Source organism: Acipenser ruthenus, chromosome 21 (genome assembly GCF_902713425.1).
Source record: "Acipenser ruthenus chromosome 21, fAciRut3.2 maternal haplotype, whole genome shotgun sequence".
Taxonomy (NCBI): domain Eukaryota; kingdom Metazoa; phylum Chordata; class Actinopteri; order Acipenseriformes; family Acipenseridae; genus Acipenser; species Acipenser ruthenus.
In genome coordinates, this window is record NC_081209.1 from 21,082,953 (window position 1) to 21,103,706 (window position 20,754).

Sequence of the window (20,754 nt, forward strand, 5' to 3'; positions counted from 1 at the left end):
TTAGCAATGTAAAGACACTCCACTCCGCTAGGTGGCGGTAGTGGTTGTTCCGCCTACTGGATCACCTGGTCACCGTGTTTTGTCCCCTGCAAGCAGGAGAATGGTAAATGTTGTTTACATTTCTATTTCTTTGCTTTTAACGTTTTTATATGGCAGAAAGATGGCAATGTGTTTGGAAGTTTGACATGGCAGACGTCGAATCTACGTTATAGTTATACGTGATTTGAGTTTTCACTCTAAATTAAAGGCCACAATAGAATCATTTTAACTGATACAGTAACGGTAACGGTCAGCTGAGAATCGAAACTTTCTGTTATTTAGTTTCAAGTTGTTTACTGAATTGTAATTTTGGGTGCTCTGTGTACTTATAATGTATATCTTTCATACCTTTTTCCATACTTTGTACCCATCTATGCACTCGGTGTTTAATTTACTGGGGGGGGGACGCAGACAATTGTAGAAAGTCCAGTTTGTAAATTATAAGATTCCTCAGTAAACAGCTGTACAATAAGTAGTTGTTGACACTGGGACGCAAGCAAGGCACCTCTTTGAAATCTGCTCTGCACTACGTCATACAAATATGCTATACTTAAACAGTAATAGTATAGGTGGTTAGACACATAATTCAATGCATTTTATAACTGGGATAGCAAACTTTTAAAACGCAGATTCATCGTGGTCTTCTAGTTTGGTTTCACAGACCCTGAGTAGCGTTACATGTTGGCTGCTTTACTTAAATTAACATTGTGTAGTCTAAAATTAGTACTAATTGTATGTAATGTTGTAAAACTAGTAGCAAAGCCCGTAGTGTTGATTGAGTAACACCCTGGTTTGGTTATTAATTGATTTGGAACTTCAATAGCATTATTTTCCTTTCACAAAAAATGTGGCAAACTGTGTGTTAGCACTGTTGCTCAAGCCTGTGTTTTTTTCTTTTTGCAGAGGTTCCGATTCTGTGGAGAGTTGGACTGCCCAGATTGGGTGCTGGCAGAAATCAGTACCCAGCAGGCTCCAAGGGTATTGAGGCATGCTTTCTCTAAAAAAAAAAAAAAAATGTTAAACACAACTACATAATATCCTTTTAAGTTGATCAAATGAACAGGCACAGCAAAGAAAAACATTACTTAATACTCCCCTTAATAACCAGCCATGACTCACAAAAAGTGCAATTGCAGATATTTTCACCCTACTAGCTGCCACTTCAACCCCAGCTGCACATGTATTGCTCACAAAGAGTACAATGTGTAGGTTCAATTTTACACAAAGCTTTTCTTTCTTTTCAAGCTCATTTCCACTGGGCAGTGCTTACACTTAGCCTCACACACTTCCTGAGCATTGTCAGGTATCAAAATGGTCAAAGTCAGCTGAAGCTTTGACATAAAGAAGGACGTTGAGTAGTGCTGATGCAGCTTCTCTCTGGCCAATACATTCTGTCAAATGCAAATACTTTGGAAACCCAACCCTGGTACCAAATGAAAATTGATCTTCTGCATGTTTTAATTATATTACATGTTTTGGGCTCGAGAACATATCTTCAGACATACAAACCCCCAGCCAGAAGAGCTGGGAGCTAAATCACTGCCAAGTCAAAATGTGTAATCATCACTCGAGTCTGACACCGCTGTACTAAACGGTACTCCTGTCTCTTTAAATCGAACCGAACACAAGACAACAATTCCAATTTAATCTCCACCTCTACAGATACTAGCCAATCAGAGCTCAAGAAACAATCACATCCTGCTGACTACAGACACCATGCATCTTCTTAAGTACAGGTGACGGTGTATTTTAATTTCTTATAAATATTGTAGTTTTTGTAATAAATATCCAATAACTGAAGACAAGTGTGCACTTCCTTCTACATTGCACGTTGCAAAGACTAGCCATGATGTAAATGCATTCGATAAATAATACAGTATCTCGGGATTTCGAGACGGGATTTAACTCAGTTACGCAAGTGTTTGTATAACAAACTATTCACGTGTCTTTTTGCACAGAGAATGAAACCAATATATTATGTGCATATAGACAATATTGGTTGTTTCACACATTAAACAAAAGAAGCCGCAAGTTTCACCTACGACATATCAGATATGCGTCTTGTTTTGAATTCAAAACAGCCCGTTTATGCAAATCAGATAGATTTTCAAACACTACGCGTATTTTAATTGGCTGTTTCATATAAGATAACACCTATTTCTTTTGAAGCATAACGCATTATGTGTGCTGTTGTGTGAATTGCATCTCCATATACAATATGAAAAATACGTATCTTAACACTGGGTCCCCCTTTTTGGTGTTACACAACTAAAATGCACAGCTTCTTGCGTATGTGCAAAGCTTGCAGATATTTTTTTTTTTTTTATCACCAGTAGGGGGAGACGTGTATCACAATACGGTCCATTACATTTGATTTAGTACTGTCTGTAGATTTTGTTCTGCAAATATTACATATAAAAAATCTGTAAATACAAAGTATTCTGTATGCTGCTTTAAGATAATGCCTGTCAGAATAAAATACGGTTTTTAATAAGTTTTGTTGCCATACAGTTTAAGGGACATGTGATTTGATTTATAACTGGGTTTCTCCAAAGCCACCCATCTCCCCAAGATGCCTGAGGGACCAGAGCTGCACCTGGCCAGTCGGTTTGTGAGCCGCGTCTGCGCTGGGGTGGTGTTCTCTGGACCGGTGGAGAAATCTGAGGTCAGTAAGAATAGCGAGGTGCCCTTCACCTGCGATGCCTACTACATCACAGCGACCTCCCGGGGCAAGGAGGTCCGACTGACCCTGACCCCCATCGAGGAGGAGGGGGAGCCCCAGGCCCGTCCTGCGGGCAAGGCCTGCCAGCCCATGGACATTGTCTTCCGGTTTGGAATGTCGGGCTTCTTCCGATTCACTGCTGGGAGCGAGATGCCCAAGCACGCCCACCTGCGCTTCTACACCAATGAGACGCCTCAGAGAGCGCTGAGCTTTGTGGATGTCAGACGCTTTGGGAGCTGGGAGCCCAACGGGGACTGGCAGACTGACAGGGGGCCCTGCGTCATGTTTGAGTAGCCCATCTGTGAAGCGATGTTGAACCAGAAATACTCCAATGGGATAGGGAACTACCTGCGAGCCGAGATACTGTACAGGTGAGATGTGAAGGTTAACTTCATTACATTTATTAGAAATCACAAAGCGACTCTCAGCCAATCAAGACAACAGATTTCAGAACATTATTTTGCCTGGCCTAGTGCACAGTAGACATCAGAACTGACAAAAAATCTAAAGACAGGGATAGTGGCATTACTCTATTGTGAGGCAATTTGTAATGTCTTTTTTGTTCGAGTGTCTTGTCGTTTTGCACTTTGGGTGATGTTGCGTTGCCAGTTAAAATGTGCCTATCCCTTCACAGGCTAAAGATCCCCCCCTTTATGAAGGCAAGGACTGTCCTGGATGGGCTGCTGCCAAAGAAAAGGGAGCTGCCAGAAGTGAAACCAGAACAAGGGCAGTGCCAACCACATCAGGTTAGAGAATACAGACTGAGACAGAGTGGTTCTGCATGGAAAACTGAATGGCTAGACTTCAAATGACAGTGTCCCACAGTGCTACAGTTTATACTGAAGTATAATTACATGGTCTCCTTGGATCGCTTGGATATAATAGCTACCATGATGATGATGATGATTCCTCTCTGCAGAGCAGGCATTGGTATTAGTTATGTGTTTAAGCTCAGATCTGTCGTTCCCTTGCACTGATGCTCTCTTCCTCCCTTGCAGGATTCTGAGATGAGTCTGAGTAAGAAGATCAAAGTGAAAATGGAGAGTCCAGACATTCTCGACCTCTGTCACTCCATGTCGATGGAGGTCATTAACATGGGTAAAGCGATGATCACCATTCTTATACTTTTAGATCTTGTGCAAATGCGTATTCAAGGCATGGTATCTCCTAGGTCTCTCGTGTGCCTTTGGGAAGTTATATCGTGACAATATCCAATTGAGGCGAGTTCACACTACTATAGAATGATATTAGAATGTAGGAGACCTGCATTTGATTAAAACTGACCTGGACTTTTGCAACCAGATGTCATTCAGCATACTGAGAATGAAGCTTACAAGACCAACTGAGCTGTCCAGCTATTAGTGCTACATGCTGTGGTCGGAAGTCATGGAGACCTACATTTTCACAATATTGACTCCAGCAATGTTTTGTGTATGTCAGTGAATGTATGTAAGTGGCACACCTCCTTGAATGCCTGTGAGTGTGTCTTACAGATTCCTAGAATGAACTCCCTTTATACAACAGCCTTTTGATTCATTATTAATCACTATTGAGCAGAACATGACCAACTGCAGCAGGGTAGCGTCACGGCCCAAGCTGTTACCGGCAGGAAGGAGACTCTGAAGCTGGAAAGCTGCAGTTTAAGTGCTAGAGCGCACGTTTCTTAATCCCACAGGGGGACAAAACCACAATAAGCAAATAAATACAACACAATGGCCAAAGTAAAGCGTCAAACACAAAACTTACAAGAGCCAGGCTGAACTACGCCTTCATTGGCTTTCCTTCTCCAAACACCACTCTCAAAGGGTTTCTCCTTGCTTTTATACATGTGGCCAGTCCCCAAGTAGCATCAATTACCTAATTGGGGAATTGCCACACCTGTGTGCAGGCAGGGACAGATTTAACCCCATCCCTGCCAACCTTACATTGCCACACTATTTACAACAGCAGGGCAGAGCATTCTAGAGGTAACCAGAGATATTAAAGTATCATATCCTGCTCACTGGTAAAAGCATAGCCGCATGGTGTGCAGCATGAGTCACAGTCGGGAGCACAGGTTCGCATCCTGGACTGTTTCTCCTCATCGCGTCACAGCGGACCCTACTGGCCAGGTGCCAAGTGAGCTTGTCTTTGTCTTTGTGGCTGGTAGCTCGAGTTGCTGGGTGTAATAGGGGAAATCGGCTTGGTTGTGGGATTGGAGGACGCCCACTGAACCTTCTGTTTTCCTGAGCTGTGTGGGGAATAGCTGGGATGAGGGAACATAATTGACCATTATAAATTGGGGATAAAATCAGGGCGGGGGGCGGAAAAATTGGGCAATCTAAATAAAATAAAAATAAAACAATAATAATAAATAAACATCATGCCATACCCTGCTTTGAAAATGTTTAATATACTGTAGTTCCCACTAAAAGGGCAGATAGGATGCTGTGCTAGCACTGTTTTGTTTCCTGTTACAGGCAGTAAGGGGTACGATCCTGAGAAACCAGATGATTACTCTACGTTCCAGGCCTGGTTGCAGTGTTACTGTGTACCAGGGATGAAGTCTCTTAGAGATCACAATGGCAGGACCATCTGGTTCCAGGTAACAAACTGGGTTCAGCGACCAGTTATGACATTAAACTGCTATTTTTACAGCAGCATTAAAGATGTGCCAGTCTGTGTATTATTCATTTGGTACTGTACGACTTTAAAGCCGCTATAAGGCACCAACATTAAGCTGATATAATTTTACATTTACAGCCGTGTGGGAGTATTTCACTGACAGGCTTGTTTATTGGCTTGCTTTTTTCAGGGAGACCCTGGTCCCTTGGCACCCAAAGGTGATTTTCTCTTTATTTATATCAACACATTATTATTATTATTATTATTATTATTATTATTAATAATAATAATAATAATAATAATAATAATAATAATAATAATAATAATAATAATATAATCTGGTTCTACAATTAAAATGTTCCATGAAACAGTCAGTGAGTGCTTGAATTACATGTACCCTGTCCTGGTTGCACTGATTGTATAGAGTGACCTGTGAGGTATTGCACCTTTTCTACTTGTCTTCTCTTGATGCTTAGAGGTTTAGTGATGTTTTCTCCGGTGGTGCACAGCTTTGCCCTTCCCTTTACAATTGATTGGAAAACTAGAAGATTTAGGGATGTTTAATAATTGTGTTTGCTTTCTTTCCCCCTAGTATCCAAATCTCCAAAAGCAAAGAGGAAGGGGGAAGAAAAAGGGAGAAGACCAAACTGACAAACAGGTAGGAGGCAAACAGAAAAGACTACAATGCAATGACTGATGCTGTAAAATAATTAAACCCCCGTCAGAGAGTGAAGTACAGTATGTTAATAAAGATGCATTATTGTTGTCAATGGAGCTTTGTGTGTAGAACTCGTGTTAAATTGTTTTAACAAAACCCATTTTTAAATCAAGTAATACAGTGGCTTATTGAAATGCAAAGGTGGGCTTAGGTAAAGGTTTGGGAACCCCCTTGTTTAAGCACTGAAGTTTATTTTGTTTCTACAGCAGGGAGTCAAAGGGGAGCCACCAGCAAAGGGAATTAAAAAAGAGAAGGAAGGTGCGCAGAACAAGAGAGTGAAAAGTCACAGCGAAAGTAAGAAGACGAAAGAGAACAAGAGGAAGGGCTCGAGGAGTCGTGAGGGCAGGAAAAAGCAAACCGGAAAGGAAGGGCGACGCTCCTGGCACGACAGGTGAGGGAATGGGCATTTCCACAAAAGCACCGTTTGAGTAACTTTTTGTGGATTAGATGCTGCGCAGTGTCACTGTCTTTGATCTGGAATCATTTTTGGTTAGTAAATTTGAATTTTCCTTTTGTTTGATGTCATACTCCACTTCAGTTGTTTCTTCTTCTGTCCTAGTGGTGAAGAGGCAGCGTCGAAGAAGCATGCGGACCAAGTCTGAGAAGGACAGCTAACGCCCAATTAATCCCACACAGGTGCTTTTTATCATGTAACCCAAGGCAGGGGTCACTTTTTAATCCTTGTGTACTGTACAGATCCATTTTTTATAGAATATTGTGAAAACATTAAAGTACTGCTAGACAAAAAATAATAAATAAAGACTATTTTTTAAATAAAAAAACAATTACAATGTTCCTAATTGGTTTGTTTCCTACAATGCATTGGTTTACAGAAACCTATTAAAAGAAGTTGACTACGGAGTGCAGGATGTGCCCTATAGCCTGGAGATCGCAGGTTCGAATCCAGGCTATGTCACAGCCGACCGTGACCGGGAGTTCCTGGGGGGCGGCGCACAATTGGCTGAGCGCTGCCCAGGTAGGGAGGGCTTAGGTCGGCAGGGGAATCCACGGCTCAACGCGCATCAGCGACCCCTGTGGCCGATAGGGCGCCTGTGGTTCTGCAGTGGAGCCGCCAGATCTGTGTTGTCCTCCGGCACTATAGGTCTGGTGGCATTGCTGTGGATCTGCAGTGCGAAAAATGACGGCTTGGCAGGAGCACGTTTCGGAGGACGCGTGTTCCAGCCTCCATTTCCCGAGTCGGCGGGGGGGTTGCGAGTGGTGAGCCGAGGATACAGATAATAATTGGGCATGCTAAATTGGGGTGAAAACCGGGGTAAAATAATTGGCGACGACTAAATTTAAAAAAAAAAAAAAAAAAGTCGACTAAAAAATAAAGGACCCAATTATATTTTGCAGTCATTTTTATTAAGAACATTTACAAAAATCCAGGTACATAGATTTAAATCAGCTTTCAATTTTCACCTGATGTCTGGTTGCAAATTAACACAAGAACATTATTCTTATTAGATTTTTACTTCAGTTGAAAAAAAAAAAGATAAGAATCTTTCTTGAACGTTTAAGTCCTAAACAGTGACGTCTCTCAATACCACTAAACATGTAAACTTGTCTTCTCACGAATGTTTTCTCAGGGTATTTTAATTGGATTTACAGATGATAATAGAGGTAGGATGAATGAAGATTTAAAGGTTGGTGTAATTAAGATCCACCACTCTTTAAATTATTAACATAGAACTTAATGGGCTTCCTCGAACAACTTAAACATGAACTCCCTTATAAATTACTTATTGTAAAACAATACATAGCTTTTTATTCGTGTTTTGTAAGTGTGGCTGGGTATGTGGACAGTTTAATGCAACACAATTTATTCACAGTATAAAAATGTCAAAATTGTACTGAAAAGGTAAACCCTGGTGGATCTGTCACCTCTCTGCAATCAAAAGTAATGTATTTATATTAAGAGAGTTCAACTTGCAGAAACAATGAAGGCACGCTTTGCATTGGTGTAACAAAGGAGGTGCAGACCAGGCCAGGCTTCTCTACTTGAGAATCACCAGGAGGGAGACGATTTGAAAGGGGGTAAAGGTCAGCGAGATTCCTGAGGCTGTGATTGGTGCAGGACGAGTCGCATCAGGACGTTCGAGGAGATCGCAACTAAAGGGTGGAAAAGAGAGAGCGAAAGAGTGTGAGTGGTGGTGCATCTGCTAACTCACTATTGCTGTCTATATGAATACAAATGGGATTCACATTTTGCATGTACAGTGTAGCACTGTTCTGACTGCAGCATGCTCTATTACAACAGACATGCAGTTAAAAGCAAGTCACAAGCAATTTATAGACTACTCAAAGCGTGATTAGTTTAGATCTCTAAAACCACCAGTCCAAAAGGCACAAAGCTGCATTTCTACTGTCCAAACCTTGACCACGTGCATTTTCAATGTAAAAATTTAAATTGCTACTATGTTTTAAATTACACACCTGTGTCTGACTGCAAACGTGCTGAGATCGTCGCCCCCGCTCTATATATCACTAACCTTTATATATTGTGACTGCTTAATTCTTGTCTGTTTTTTATAATAATAATGTTCCGGAAAAAAATATCTTAACTTTTGACTCATCAGCGTCACATTTAACTTCCAATTCTATGCACAGGTTTCTAATTCATTTACACTGCCGAAAGAAATCTGTTCATTTTGAGCCTGTCAGAGAAATGATTGAAACTGTCACGAGAGCATGTTGATCAACATGAACTTATGAAAGCATGCACTTGAGAACACCAACTTTGGGCAGTGTTATTTGAAACATAGCTAGAGAGAGTCTACTAGCTTCTGGGGCCTCTCAAGAAGGGACTGACAATTGGGATGAATTACGTGGGTTAGGCCGAGACCAGCAAAGTTATTTCACTTGAGACCTGTGAAAGGCATAGTGAATGACAGCTAGTGGCCCACTGTACTTTGAGACAGAATCTTGACTTGAAGACGCACTACAACTGCCGAATATTCAGCAGAAAGTAAAAGGTAAGCAGCCAGTTTATTAAGCTTATTCACAATATTCATACTTCATTTTGTTTTTTGTAGATGTCCGGTATTGCTTAACATTAGTGTCCCAGTTTTCCCCAGATTGTCAGTATACTCACAACAGCGCCTCCTTGAGGGGCAGAGAAGAGCAGAGCATTGCTGATGCAGAGCTTCCGTGAGACTCGAACATTCTCAGCACCAGGGCATCCTTTCTGTCCTCGGCCTGTCCATCAGAGAGCGTTTCCAGGGCAAAGGTAAAAGCAGAGAACAAGCAAACACAGGGTGAGGAAAAGCCTCTTTTAACAAGGGGTGGGAAACCATTAATTACACCAAATTCCCAAGGAATGTCCCCTCTTGAAATACAAATATTTGGTGGGTCATTTAGTATAATTTCTGTAATAGTTTGGGAATTGCCAACCACAAGATCTCGGCAGGAAATTATGCTACATTTTATTCCACAGTAATGGTTGGTCATTATTGCTTAATTAAACCGTTCCACAACATGCCACTCGTTACTAGATTTAAGAATCTACTATTATGGCCCAACTACAAAAAGTACAAGTTTAGCAGTTTTACCAATGCATTACTTTACAAGCTTGAGAAAGATGTCGCGCCTAAAAAACCAGAACAAGAGAGACGCATGTCTATGACCTCTTATTAGGGTTGAGATCTGGTACTGGGATTTATTAAAGCATTTCCTTCTTAAAATGAACATCATCTTCACCCTGACCCTATCCGTTAGCCCAGTAAATACAATCACTAACAGTTTCAGGCAGTCACCTGTTTTATGGTTTCTAGGATGATAGCAGATGAGCTCAGAGAAAATGCACTCCAGGATCCAGTTTGAGGGCTGCCTGTTTCCTTGGGGAGCAAACGCAGGGGGAAGTTTAAGTTGTATGCACTCTGAATAACAGCCGCTTCTTGGAAGGAACCTGCAAGACAACAAAAAAAGACCTTTAGCTGTGGTGGTTAGTTCACTTTGGCATGAGGTGTATCCAATCAATGTAATAATTATCACAGAATTGTGACACCAAGGAGCTGACCTGTACACAGCATGGTCCCTAGCTGCAGACCTTTTAGAAATAGGTTATTATAATAAGTAGACATAAAGTATCCAGTTCCAGGACCTACCTGTGTGGGGCATAACTGCATAAGTGAACTGGTGCTGTCCCATATCGGCTGTGGCATCGGGGGACTTGGGAGCACGTAGCCTGAAACACACGAGAGAGATGACGGGTCAGACTGTGCATAGACTGAGCTGCATGTCAAGTAGGTTTGATACAATGGTGCTGTGTAAAAGCTTAGTAAATGTTGGCCATGGAACAATAATCCACTTCACTTGTCCCCATTAAGTCCCGACACAGGCAGGATACTCACAGAGACAGGGTGAGGGTGTTCCTGTGCACCGAATAGCCGTATTTGCAGTCGTTAAGCAATGCAACTCCAAATCCGTGCTCAGAGAGGTCTGCCCATTTGTGACCCCAAACCTGCACATGGAAGGAAAAAAAAAATTCTGTTCTCAGCTGGTCATCTTCTGACAAAAATTAAGAATGCTAAAGAAATCCTTACTACGTGTTATTTTATTTGTGCAAAGTGAACCCAAATCAACAGTTCCTACTATACAAAATAAAACTTTTCCTTGGAGTCTGTTTTATATTCTTCCCATACTTCAAATAGGAAACAATGAAGACCTTGTGTTCCCAAGGCTTTTTTAATTTATTATTATTTATTTAATTTACCCCAGTTTAGACTGCCCCAATAATGTTCCCTCACCGTAGCAATTCCCTTACTCATACAGCTGCCTCCTTTTCCAAACAGCATTTGCACCCATATCCCTTGGTCAGTGTGTCCTCTGTGCCCCTACCTCAAACCGGGCCCAGTCCCATGATGTGTTCCAGTGGGTGGGTCTCTGCAGATGTCCGAACTGGATTTCGTAGGTAGCGTTGGGGCTGCGTACTCTCAGTGGGAACTCCACCTTCAGAAACTTGTGGGACTCCTGCCAGTCCACCTGAATGAGGAAACAGCACAAACATGCTTCAGTGCCACATAGGGGTTAGCTGTGGCTGCTTCATTGTGATGGTCAAAACCTGGAAACATCTAGTGAGACGGTACTCAATTCAGCCACTGAAAAAGGTGGACATCTACCTCCACCTTTCTGGCCTGGACATCGCCCCTAGACCTTGCATTACATTTATGTGTTGTGTTCTAGATGCTAATAATTTTATTTGTTCATGTCAAGACAGGGCAGTATGGGAAAAGGGCATGTCCAAAACATCACTTGTGGAAACCCCAGACTAAGAAGTTTCAGTTGCATCTCATTTTTTGCTTTAGCGCTGTCCTATGATCTTTCTGGGTTCCAGGTCTTATTCTTACCTCTGTATGGAACTTGACATAGGGACACCGAGCATCCAGGACGAGCTCCTGCGAAATGCTGCTCTTCTCACTGATTCTCAAGGAGAATTTCACACTTCCTCTCAGACCCCCGGAGTGCACCACTTCAACTGGACGTATGACCTCCGAAACAGGCTTCCTAAAAGGCAAGGCAACGTTGGATAGTGTACGAATGAAATTATCACTACTCTGTATCACTGTGTTAGACCATTAGAACCCCATCATGCTACCCATAGTGTCTCTACAAAGAGTTTACATTGTACATGAGGGATGCAAGATCAATTCTCAGGTGTGAATCTTTTCTTTAGCGAAGTTGGACTGGAGCAGCAAAGTCTGTTTTCCATAAACAGAACAGCCAGTTAAGTCATATCCTTAGAGACTAGAAAGCTAGACATTGTTTTGGAATTGAGAAGTAGATATCTGGGTTCTATTTTTAGGTTACTGGTGAAGAAGCAAACCATACCAACATTCTCCCTACCTGGTCTGGAGGTGGTAATCCATCACATCCCAGGCATCCCAGTACAGGGGGACATCATCAAACATGACAAACTGGTTTCCAAAGCAGCCGCCCGCAATGGCTTCTCTGAAACACACAAAAGCAATACTTTGACAATCCTGTAAAAGTAATGGTGCAACCCTATTTATCAGCTCTGCTACTAAAACCAGGCTGCCCGATAGAGAGGTTGGTTCAGCCTGACAATGCTGTATTAGTGGTGCAGGCTACTACTTGGCTGGAAGTCCCTCACCTGTTTGAGTTAACCAGGCAGATTGATGCCACACGACCTGCTTTATCCACAATCACCCGCAAGATCCCGTTCTCCATGACAACGGTGCCATCGGCCTGTCAACACATGGTATTGTTTTAGTCAACCGGGGTAATCTTGAATCTTACACACGCATAAGCAACAATAGTTATAGGACCTTCTACCATATATAATTAGTGTGAATATACAAATCACTGCATGCTTTTATAACCTGAATGTTTTGTGTAACTTATGTGAAAGTGCTGTGCTCTCCAGCTTTAAAGTTATCCCAATGAAGGGACTACTACTGATGAATGGCAGGAATTTTAGACACTCCACAGGCAACAGCACTCCCTAGGTGGAGAATGTTTTTTACACTGCATATTTATCTGAATATCATTTCTAGGGTTGGAGTTACCTGAGTGGACACGGATACAGGGCAGTCTGGTTCAATAGATTCTGTCACTGCAGCGATGCCAACACTTGGCACCTTCACCAGTGCTGGAAGAACAAGAACAGACAGAGACCCAGGCTGAGACAACAGTGTACTGCTGTACTAGAGTAAAAGAAAAGCGACCAGGGGCTGGGATGCATATACAAACATTTCTAGGAGGTGCCCCAGGCTGAGTTTTCAGCTAGTCACTAGTGTCTTTGCATGTTTACCTAATGAAATTGCTCAAAAGGTAATGTTTATATGACCTAACCTATGCAGAGAATATGGAGTTACAGCAGTTTAAAGGGAAACGATAATATTCAATTAAATACACAGCTAGAAAAACATCCCTGCCTGTGGTAATTAGTAATGGGGACATTTTATGTATGATTAAAATAAAAATTCAATTAAAATTAAGAATTGTAAAGGCCTGTAATATCTTGAACATGTAATTTAAAAAACAATTCAATCGTGCATTTCTGGTATTGTTGTACCAAGTGTTGGCTCAGCAGCTCCCCCTGGCAGCTGGATCACTTCACTGCGCTCCCATGGCAGGGTGTTCAGAGCCAGGCTTGGGCTCCCCTCCTTCCCCTCATGAACCCCTTTCTCTACCAGGAGGGACCTACAGGCTTCCTGCAGAAGCTCAGCCCCGGCACTGCGGATCTCTGGAACAGACAAGGGAGAGGTGAGGGATCAGGTCTGATCAGGAATATCACCACTCCTAGACAACAAGTGTTGAGAGATCGAGCATTGAGTTACTTTTTGATATTTGACGTTGTCAAGCAATTTTTTTTTCTTCTCATTTTAGAATCAATTTTGCATTCTAAGGAAAATAATTGTCAGAATTCAGCAGTTTCGTTCAGTTTTATGTACCTCAAGAAGGTTTTCTATGAACCTTCTTGAGGTACTGTGGTCATCTGCAACCATCTCCTCTTCAAATGAATTCAAAATATTCAAATGATCAGCCACAATGGAAGTACCAGCAGTTACTATTTGTGTAAATTAAGAACAATGTTCAACCCAGTCCTGCTATAGATAGAACATGGATAAGGCTGCTTGCTCATTAAAATCGTTGGGAATGTATTTCAAGAGAATACATCTCAACCACTGCCTTACCCTGGTAGTACTTCAGTGCATCCTGCACCACCATCTCTATACAGGTGCCAGGAATCACATCATGAAACTGATTAAGAAGCAGGAGTCTGCAATAGAGAGTATCCTGTTAAGATCAACTGAACCTGTAGCAGGAACCAATACGCATCCAAGAATCATGATCATCTGGAAGGTAAGATGAAACTTCAAAGCAAAGATCCGAGTGAATTGAACCAAATAGAAATAGGTCCTAATAAAGAGAGATAGCTTCATATTGCCTGTTTGTCTTTTATCTTTTTACCATTTACAATAAAAAGATCATTTTAAAATGGCACAGCAAAAAAATAAATAAATAAAAGCACAGTGGACCCAGCTGCTTCAGAGTGTGTCTGCAGTAGTTTCAGTTCAGACCCCTGGGTTTACCTCCAGAGTTTGTGCAGCCTGTCAGCGGGATACTGGAAGCTTGGGTTCCTCGAGAGAGCCAGGCTGCTCACCACCTCGATGTCATGGAGCAGAGTCTCACACTGCCGGTTTCCCTTCTTAATCTTTAAAACAAGGCCGAGCACAGCCAGTAAGCAGGTTATATAAGCCAACACTGGGCCTGGTTATCAAAGTAAGAGGTAAGAGTATTTTTGTAGGCAAAAACAACAACAAAATAGAATAAAAAATAGAATACAATAGATTAAAATGTTTAATATTTTAAATTAACCTCTCTCCAGAAAGTCAAGTAAGGCCATGATCTTTCAAAATTCTTTTGCTCCACCTGCACTGTAGCACAGTATACTGAAGAACGTGTAGGGCCAAGTACAGTTGAAAGTACAGTACATCTCTTTAAAATACCTTTGAAAGGGCAGTATGCATTACGGTCATTCCAGATGAAGTGGACAAGGGAGGTTGCTTACCTCAGTGTCTTGCTTCAAGTTATTTATTGCTCAGAACGAAGCCTGTGCAGGGTATGCTTCCTAGCTGGTCTCTGATAGCTACCTGTGCTTGTGTAGTGTAGGAGCCGTTGTGCAGTTCTAGGAATAGTTCTCCTGTCCAAGTGCAAAGCAATGTGGAGTCTGCCTCCAGCGCTGAGAAGAGCTGGTCAGGACTGGACATCTGGACCCTGAAGATCAGAGCACACATTTCCTCAGCTGATGAATGAATGGAAATCCCTCCCTTACACGGCAATCCTTCAACACTGCTGCAAAGCCACCATGTCCTAGATTCAGACACTTTTACTAAGGAAGGCTTATACCAAGTTTCATCACAATTGGATGAGCATTTCTCAAGACAGCACTAAAACATAAATAACTCATACATCCTGCCAGAGATACGCACTCCCCACTGAGCCACACACCCAGCAGCTGAGCTCCATTACCCACCTTGGTAAACCGTCGGCATCTCTGACTCGCTCCAGCCGCTGCAACATGCGCTGCGTGGGCCCCCCTCCTCCATCCCCATAACCAAACAGCACTGCGCTGTGATTGGCACGCCCCTTGTCCTTGTTATTCCTCACCGAGTTCAGCAGCTGACAGCAAATACAAGAAGCATTCTTACTAGAATCAGCAGACATTTCATCACAGAGGAAACGGAGAACCAAGAGCCACTCACGTCCTCCACTTTGCACTTCATCTCGTACGAGTCCCCAGGGGGGAAGTGAGTGAGAACCTGTGACCCGTCCAGGCCTTCCCAGAAAAAGGTGCTGTGCTGAAAATGAGATGTTCAGAGGTTAGCATTTCCAATGCAGTGTAGACGGGTGAATTATAGCAGATGTTTCTGCACAATACTTAAATGTTAAGGCTGAGACTGAGGGAGTTATATTTGCCTGCCTCCTAACCCAGCACAATTCTTGGTAAATTCACCTTAAAGCTGCAGATCTATTTTGAGTTTGCTGGTCTTCTCCCATTGAAATGAAGACCCAGTAGCTCTCCAGAACCAGGGTTGGCGACCCCTGCTAGAGACTGTACTAATCACTCAAAAGTTGCCAGTACTCTCCTCAGGACCAACTAGAACAGCAATTTTCTAGAGCAGTGGTAATGAGGGGCCTGCCCCATACTGTGTATCCCACAGAACGCACTGCTGTCGGGTACTCACAGGGAACTTGTTGATGAGGTTCCAGCTCAGTTTCTGAGTCAGGAATCTTGTTATCCCACAGCCCTGCATGATCTGAGGCAGCTGGGCAGAGTAGCCAAACGTATCGGGCAACCAGAACTGCAGAGGAGGAAAAAGCAAGAAGGAAGAGGAGGTTACCTTCCTGGACTCAGGCTGCAGTACAAATAGACTAACTTGCAACATGATTCAGAAAGCAGTAAGGGATCAGTGGCCAGATACATAAAAAAATGTTTCGAAGAGATCATGTTAAAGCACTGAGATTAACACCTTAGATAAAAGAGAAATTTCACTTTAAATAATATGATTTAATTGAATATTTAGGATGTTTTATGCAACTGGCCACTGGGCTACAGGTGTACCGTGGAAGCCATGAGTATAACCACTATCACCTTTCTTTTTCAGTCATTTATAAGCTATTAAAATATTGTAACTCAACATCCCCATTACAACTGTAGGTAGCAACTATATTTATCTGCAGTGACTGGTGTCAGACACTGTGAATGTCATTGACAAAAAATTATTAGCACTTAACACACTGAACTTTCTAAACAAAACAGCTCAAAAGATAAGACAAAAGACCTGGAGATGCAATACTCAGAGGCACCGCTATATGTTTGTTTGACATTCATTGAGTGACATTGATCCTCACCTCAGTGCAGTACCTCCCAAACTCCTTGAGGAAGAACCGCTGTCCCTCCAGAAACTGTCTGACCATGGACTCCCCTGACGGGAGGTTTCCATCCTGAAATAGAGGATCGAACACATGATTACAAATTCAGTCCGAATATCCAGGCAGGATATCTTTGTATTGTATTGTAAAACATTACCATCTCCACCCAGGTTCCCCCGACGGGTACAAACTGGCCTCTGCTGGCAAAGTGCTGGATTTGTGAATAGAGCCCTGGGTACCACTGTTTCACCCACTCCAACTGCTGTGCCTAGAGACAGAACATAGAGGGGTCTCTCTTGAAATGTCTATGTTGTGAATAAAGTAGACATTTCTCATTTAGACAAATTACTTGAAAAATGTACTGTGATCAAATTTAAACAGGAATGAAAAAAAAAAAGATTATGTATAGTGTTCACTTGATATTTTGCCATTTGATAGTTCACTAATTCGGGTAAGTCACTGTTAGGCCATGTTGACAGTAAATTAAAAGTCCTCTATTTTTCTGTAGAAGGGTCCTTCACTAATTCATTGTTTTGAATATTTCACTTTTTATGGAAGGACAGAAAGTAGAGGAAGCACCGCATTTGAAATAAAGGAATGTATAAGGGAGAAGCGTTTTCCTATAAGTTGCATAAGCAACTCAAATGTCTAACAAAGCTACAGAACAGTTACGGCACTCACAATGTCTTTCACCCTTTCTCATCCCCAACAGAAATGACTGGCGATAGGACAGTATGTACCTGGGAGCAGGTGAAAATAAAGTCAGCATTTTTCTCCATGAGGCGAATGGCAGTCACCCAGCTGCGAGCGCACTTACGAATAGTCTCTTCATACGGCCAAAGCCAAGCTGGAAGAAAACCAACAAGAAAGAAGGATTTAAACGCCTAATAACCTGCTATTGAGTATTAGTAGCACTTTGGCTCTACCGGTTTGTTCCACAGACCCTGATTAGCACCAATCTTGACTTGATTAGCATCTAATATTAATAACGGCCCCATTTTTCTTGTGTCCAATATCTTTTGTTTTTTTACTCTTTTTGGATATGTCAATTGCTTTGCTCAATGGTTGCAGCAGTGTCCAATCTGCCTGTGTTACAGGTCAATTTCAGTGGTTTAGTTGCATTCAGAAAAAATATTTGATAACATTGTTAACACAAATGAGAAGTTAACTTTTAAAGCCTTGCTTAGCACTGCCTTTAGAACCTCCCTCCCAGTAGATGGCGCTCTGACCTGTGTCGATGTGGCAGTGCCCCATGGCGTGGACGACGTGTTGACTCTCCCCATTCTTCTGGCTGAAAAACTTCTTTGCTAGCTTCCGGGCGGCGAGAAAGGAGTTCGGGTCGGTGGCATCACACACATTCACCATTTCATTGGCTGTAAAGAGAGCCTGGAATCCTCGCTGGTCATTCTCTCCCAGCAGCTATAGTGATGGGAGATTCACATTGAAAACTTTATTTATTGATTTTCACTGTGACTCTGACAAAGCGCCTGCCACAGCACTGTTAATGCACGCTACTCTGTACTGTTACAAAATTAGAAACATTTGAAGAGTACTTAAAGAGCCCTTCAATTATATTATTTAGCTGGGTTTCTACTTTTGGAAAATGAAATAGGTGTCAAACAAATAAAAGAATGGAGCTAACTCTTTGAAAATATATTTATATGAGTGATCCGAGTCTTGTAAATGGAGAGAGAAAATCGAGTTCCTCTTTTCAAACTTCTAGTGAGGGACTGACAGAGAGAGGTCAAAGGGCCTTTTTGTTTGTTCTATCTACCTTCACAATATCGACAAGCATCTCAAAATCCACCAGCAGGTCATCAACGCCTCTGTTAAAGATCACAAGCTCCGCCCTCTGCAGGGAGTACTTCCTGTCAGGGTCAGGGGGCGCGATCATGGAACCCTGGCCTGCACCGAACAGCCCGTTACACGCCAGCTCCACATACAGACATAAACTGCAAAAGGGGCAGCAGAATTACAATACAAAGTGCCACAAATACCTGCAATTCAATAATGTCGCCACAAATCCCTTCTATACAAATGGCATGCTCTTGGTTTTGTTATGTACAGCATACTTAAAAAAAGCAAACTCTGTAAAACTTTTGGCTTCCTATTAATAGCAGTGTGAGAGAGTGATCAAGATCAGAGCAAACTCACTGACCTGTGAGGCTCTTCATCAGTAAGGCTCTCGGTCAAAACGTAGCTCGTTTTCTGGCCCTCTTTAGTTAAGCCCTGGAAAAAAACAAATCATCAATCAATGTATTTATTTAGAAGAGGGATCCTTCACCTACCACAAGACTGCAGTGAAGCAAAAAGCGCACTCGAGGTCACTAGTTCAGTAGATAAAAAGCTATAAGGTAGACTTTTGACTATTGAAAAGTTCCTCTAGTAGCCTAAGACATATATTCTCTTAGTTCAAACGACTCTTCAGACCTGTACGGGCTGCCCATCTCTCCACACCATCCCCTCGCCATCACTCTCCCACAGGAAGTGAACCTCTTTCCCCTTCCAGGCTTCAGGAATGCAAAGGGACACCTTAAACCAGCATGTCCACCACCTGGGAACAGAAAAGACCCTAGAAAGATGTTTGTGGTAATGAGTCTATCCTAATACACAGAAGTCAAATTGGAAAAAAGGGCTTGCCAGTAGTCTGATATTGAGAACGTGTCCAACTTAACAAATGCAATAGTCCTATAGTTGAGTATACTGATGAAATATACAGTATAACCACCTCTACAACTAGGTTACTACAGCAAAATGATACAGCTAGTATGCTAATGCAAAGTTATTTAACGTGTCCTGTGCATACGTGGGTCCGAAGCTGTCTCCAACCTTGGCTAGCTGGAAGGTCTGTTTCTCAGCCTCGGAGAAGGGGATTCTCTTTGGAGTCAGGAAAGATGATAAAGACTCAACAGGGCAGCTGGAGCCATAGAGCCTAGAACAGAAGAAACAAGAAGAGAACATTTGTTTGAGATAAAAAAAAAAAATGTAATGAGCAGTCCATAATAAGAGAGAGCAAAAGTTGTGCAGACTGCAAGTCCTTGCTTATTCCTTGCACCCTGGGACATCAGACTGGAGTCACAGGCTGACATCAAACAAAAAGGAACCTTTAAGTTGCAATCTCTACAACTTGAACAGTTTAAATCGGAACCAATACTAGTTGTCAATGATGCGAGGTTCAATAGTGGTTACAACAAAACAAAACCTGGAAACACCTGCACTGTGCAGCACACTGTTTTCAACAAAATCTCCCTGTCCCAGGCCTGTTTCAGTTATGACAGGCTGATGACAGGTGTTCGGTTGGCAGGTGCTTCCATATTCAGTAATGCACAGATGTCTTTAAAGTCTTTAATGTATATATGCGCCGTGCTTGAGAACAGACATGACTGCTGTTGCCCACCCCAACTTGAAGGAACTGTTAATCTCAGAAGCATATGAAGTGTTATCAGTTACTGCTCCAGATTTTTTTGGAACTCTGAGTGAGTCTGATTGCCCCTCAGCCGAGTACCGTTACAGCAAACCATGCTACATAAAAAAAGACAATGCACAGAACCCCTTGAGTATATGGACTTTAGTCTAGTCCAGGGGTCACGGTGCTGTATTTTGTTGTGTCACCTTTATTTGATCAACTTAGTTATGAACATTGATACCTACCAGGTAGAGTTCCAGAGTATTATAAAACAGTCAAGCTTATAATGCAAAACATGCCATTACAGTACCGTAATCAAGGCTGGGACTGCAAAACTGAATATAGTAGTAAGGTAGTGTACCACTATATTTTGAATATGGGAAATTCGTTAAGTTTACAAACACCTGCAATAAGGTTTACATTTAAATACACCATTGTTATTGTTTCGCTACTGTTAATTAATATCCTTATTGAGATGCCCTCACCTCCCTCTCAGGTTGCAGTCGGTAAAATAGACATCAGAGATAAACTTCTCTGCCCGTTCCAGCAAGGTCCGTCGGTTCTTTATAACTTGGTAGTGGTACATGTTAAATCTGGAGCGAGCACGGAAATGCAGCTGTTGCGTGGCGAGTGGTGAAAGGACACTATTTACTGTGTTTTTGCAACCAACGTTGTCTCTCACCTAAACACCAGCAGCTTCTCTGTTTCCGGAAGTACTAACAAAATTGAGGATTGGGGACCAAGGAACAGTCTGCAGTACACGTCCTGCGTGCGTTAACCCCGGAGCGCGAGGGACCGTCTACAAATTACTAGACCAATGAAACCAATTTTATGAAAAAAATAATAAATATATATGTGAAATGC

At 42.2% G+C, this 20,754-nt stretch overlaps 1 protein-coding gene and 1 pseudogene across 1 annotated transcript; one reads left to right on the forward strand and one right to left on the reverse strand.

Moving 5' to 3' along the window:
- The first annotated feature begins 13 nt into the window (after positions 1–13).
- On the forward strand, positions 14–6,940 carry LOC117427983 (endonuclease 8-like 1; annotated as a pseudogene).
- Positions 6,941–7,426: 486 nt separating this feature from the next.
- Positions 7,427–20,651, reverse strand: LOC117427759 (alpha-mannosidase 2C1-like). The gene is made up of 26 exons (XM_058995005.1): positions 20,376–20,651; positions 19,291–19,416; positions 18,915–19,038; positions 18,643–18,713; positions 18,259–18,436; positions 17,714–17,903; positions 17,225–17,331; positions 16,642–16,752; positions 16,464–16,556; positions 15,797–15,913; positions 15,314–15,409; positions 15,085–15,230; positions 14,702–14,825; positions 14,141–14,262; positions 13,742–13,827; positions 13,120–13,290; positions 12,611–12,693; positions 12,196–12,290; positions 11,928–12,032; positions 11,432–11,588; positions 10,923–11,066; positions 10,436–10,545; positions 10,190–10,269; positions 9,839–9,990; positions 9,178–9,281; positions 7,427–8,195 (listed from the first exon to the last, which is right to left on the reverse strand). The coding sequence occupies exons 1-26, from the start codon at positions 20,474–20,476 to the stop codon at positions 8,081–8,083; spliced, it is 3,108 nt and encodes a 1,035-aa protein (XP_058850988.1). The 5' UTR covers positions 20,477–20,651; the 3' UTR covers positions 7,427–8,080.
- Positions 20,652–20,754: the final 103 nt, after the last annotated feature.